Source organism: Trachymyrmex cornetzi, unplaced genomic scaffold (genome assembly GCF_001594075.2).
Source record: "Trachymyrmex cornetzi isolate Tcor2-1 unplaced genomic scaffold, Tcor1.1 scaffold836, whole genome shotgun sequence".
NCBI classification, from domain to species: Eukaryota; Metazoa; Arthropoda; class Insecta; order Hymenoptera; family Formicidae; genus Trachymyrmex; species Trachymyrmex cornetzi.
The window spans coordinates 3,451-7,004 of NW_017300176.1; the positions used below are offsets into that span (position 1 = coordinate 3,451).

At 38.9% G+C, this 3,554-nt stretch overlaps 1 protein-coding gene across 1 annotated transcript in view; it reads right to left on the reverse strand.

The window, feature by feature from the left end:
- Positions 1-2,728: 2,728 nt before the first annotated feature.
- The window catches only part of LOC108769005 (uncharacterized), a 22,384-nt gene continuing 21,558 nt past the window's right edge, over positions 2,729-3,554 (reverse strand). Inside the window, exon 7 of the mRNA XM_018519737.1 lies at positions 2,729-2,997. Within this exon, the coding sequence (XP_018375239.1) occupies positions 2,729-2,997 (269 nt within the window). The remainder of the gene's footprint in view (positions 2,998-3,554) is intronic.

The window sequence follows — 3,554 nt, forward strand, 5'->3', positions numbered from 1 at the left end:
CAGTATTCAAATGGTGTTTTTAATATATTTTTCCACAACAAACGATTTTGCAAGTAGTTTGCTGTCGTAATTGCTTCTCCCCAAAAACGCTTCTGCAAGTCAGCGTCGAAAAGCATGCAACGCGCCATCTCAACCAGTGTACGATTCTGACGCTCTGCAACACCATTCTGTTGTGGCGAATACGGCGCTGTCCTTTGATATTTAATGCCCTCAGCTTTTAGATAATTCTCAAAATCCTTACCAATATATTCACAACCTCGATCAGATCTTATCAATTTTATTTTACGATTGAACTGATTTTGTGTCAACTTAATAAACTCCTTAAACTTATCGAATACTTCAGATTTCTCTTTTAGTAAATAAATAACTGTATATCGTGAACAATCATCTACAAAGGTCAACACGTACCTTTTTCCGGACGGTGTGGTAGTTGGCATGGGTCCACAAACATCTGAATGTATCAGATCTAGCACATTTTCGGCATGACTATTAGTTTCTTTCGGAAATTTTATTCTGGTCATCTTTCCTTTCATATACATTGCGCATATTGATTTTTCTTTACAATTCTCTCCGCACTTAGCAACCTCTATTCCATTCACCAAGCCGCTACTGGGTAATTTTTTCACAATTTCGATGTCTCTGTGTCCCAGAATTCTGTGCCATTCATGTGCGCACTTATGTTGTTTCGCTTGTGCAGTATTCACCGATTGCATTTGTCGAAGTCTGTACAAATTTCCATGCAAATCTGCTACAGCGTATTGCTTCGCGCCATCGCCACTTCGTATTTCACATTTATCGCCGGCGAAATTGATCTTGAAGCCCTTTTCAGTCAAGCTTCGAACTGAAAGCAAGCTACCGCCAACCTGCGGTGCATACAATACATCATCCATTCTTACTTTGATTGTATCGTTATTCTCATTCTTCAAATTCATAATAATGGTCCCTTTTCCGATTGCTAGCAAAGTTTGTCCGTTCGCCACGCCGACCTTCTCACGATGCTCATCATTAAGACTTAAAAATGCTTCCTTGTTGCTTGTGATGTGGCAAGTGGCTCCAGAATCCACGATCCAATCATCCAAATCACCTACTGCGAACAGCATCTCTCCATCGTTGACCTCGCTTTCAAGTACATTGGCCTTGTGGGTGTCACCTTTTTGACTCTTCAGTAGCTGTTCGTACTCATCACAGTTTCGTCAAATATGGCCGTCTTTGTTACAATGGAAACACGTAAACCTTTTCTTGCCACCTTTATAATCAGTACCTCCAGTGCTACCACTCAATTTCGCTGTATTAACTTTGAGTGCTGATGCTTCATTGTCGTCATCTCGATGTTTTCTGCGCTTATACTCTGAAATAATTTTTGCTCGTACATACGCACTTGTTAATTGTTCCTCATCCTTTCCTTCTAATAGTAGTAATGCGTCATAACTACTAGGAAGTAGCTAACAACGTGCCGCACATAAAAAATTCTGGCTTTATTTCAGTACCAAGGGCAAGCAGTTTTTGGAACTGCATTTTACTCACATGGGCTTCTGCATCTCCACCTTCACTTAACCTCTCTTGCATGATTAATTGTAACAAGTGTACCCGATTACCTGTCGAATCCTTCTCATATATTTCCTTTAATGTATTCCATGACTCCTTGGCTGTTTTAAGATCTCTAATATGTTGTATCTGGGTATCTTCCACACATAGTGCAATCGTTGTTAATGCTTTCTCGTTTGCATCTTCCCACTCAGCCGTTACTGGATCGGGTGCAGTATTGACGATTACGATTGTCCATACTTTTTTTCGGCGCAGGTACATTTCCATCTTAAATTTCCAGTGGAAATAATTATCACCATTGAGTTTAGTCATCGAGGGTCTCGAGTCGATTATGTCGTGCATTGACATTGCGTAGCGGCACACTATCCGATAAATACAAAAGGAACAATTTTCGCTTGATATTCTCTAAACGTTAATACTATATTTGTGTAACTGGGCCCATAACCTGTTAGCAGGGCATAACTAAGAGAGATTCACGTTATCCAAACTGATATTTATTATGCAAAAAGGGATTGGTTTTAATACAGACACATTTTGGCAGAAAAAGGTAATAGTAATAATAATAACGTAGAGAGCAAAGAAGAGAAAAAGTATAGATGGTCTCACGTGTGTACCAAATCATTATGGCTGATTCTCATTAGTTGTAATATTTCAAGAGTAAAACGAACTGAACCAAAAAATAAAACAAATATATAGGAAATGAACTTATTCAAATGTATAAAATTAAAATAATTTTATCTAATCATTTTAACACCTATTACAGACATTGGCGGGCATCAACTAACCCGCATTCCATACACTAGTACGGTAAGCACCGACCAAATGAAGTGTTGGCATAGAACTTAACTTTAAGAGTTTCCGTTTGTGATATTACAGTTTAATTTGTTTTATGCATATAACTAGTATTATTCTCCTGTTTATATTGTTTAACGTTTAATGTAACCACATTAGTATGCAACTTTTATTTTATATAATTTCGATAGCTATAAAGATGAAAGTTTGTATCTGTTCGTTTTATCTGCGTAATCTGATCTATTTATCTATCTGCGTAATCTGATTTGTCCGTTATCTGCCGGCTAATCTCATCTATCTGTTTATCTGTCTGCGTGATCTGATCTATCTGTTTACCTGTCTGTGTAATCTGATCTATCTGTTTATCTGTCTGCGTAATCTGATCTGTCTGTTATCTGCCGGCTGATCTGATCTGTCTGTTTATCTGTCTGCTGATCTGATCTGTCTGTTTATCTGTCTGTTGATTTGATCTGTCTGTCTGTCTTTCTGACTGCGTGGTCGAGGACGTCCACATATCAGGATTGGCCTGTGGGCGCGAGAACGGACGGTGCGGATAATCCCTGCTGTTACCGACTGTGTGATGCGTGCTTCGAGACGATTCGGTTTCACTTCGGATTGTTTCGGATGGACTCGGCTCTCGCCGAGTGGAGCGTGTGGTATCTGCAAGTTTCGAGAGTGTGTGTCGCCATGCGAAAAAAGGACCTGTTGTTCTGGTTATACGAAGCGGATATTAAATTGTTACTTTTATCCTTAAGATATCCGTATTTTTCATTATTATTTAGTGATTCCGTCTCTTTCCCTATATAATAAATATAAAATAGATTACATGATTATGTAGTTCTGTAAATATAAAAAATCATGCAATTTTACAGAAATTATGTAATTCCACAAAAATTATGTAAATTTGTTTTTATTGTGTAAATATATCTTATTTTATATATACAGGGTGTTTGAAAATTATGGGCTAATCGATCACGAGCAGGTAGAACGGAGCGAATTGAATCGAAAAATCTTATATCATTTTGTAGGTTGCGGAATAGTTAACGAGATATTAACGTTTAAAGATCGTCGAATAAGTGCGTTCGGCCGGCCTACTGCTGCCGAATATACAACCTACCGTCCCCACAAATCGCACGGCGCGCGGGCCGCTGGGAGTGGGGATAGCCTGCTAGGCGTGCTGTTCGAGTCGTTTGACGTTTAGTGGCAGGTTCCCCTCC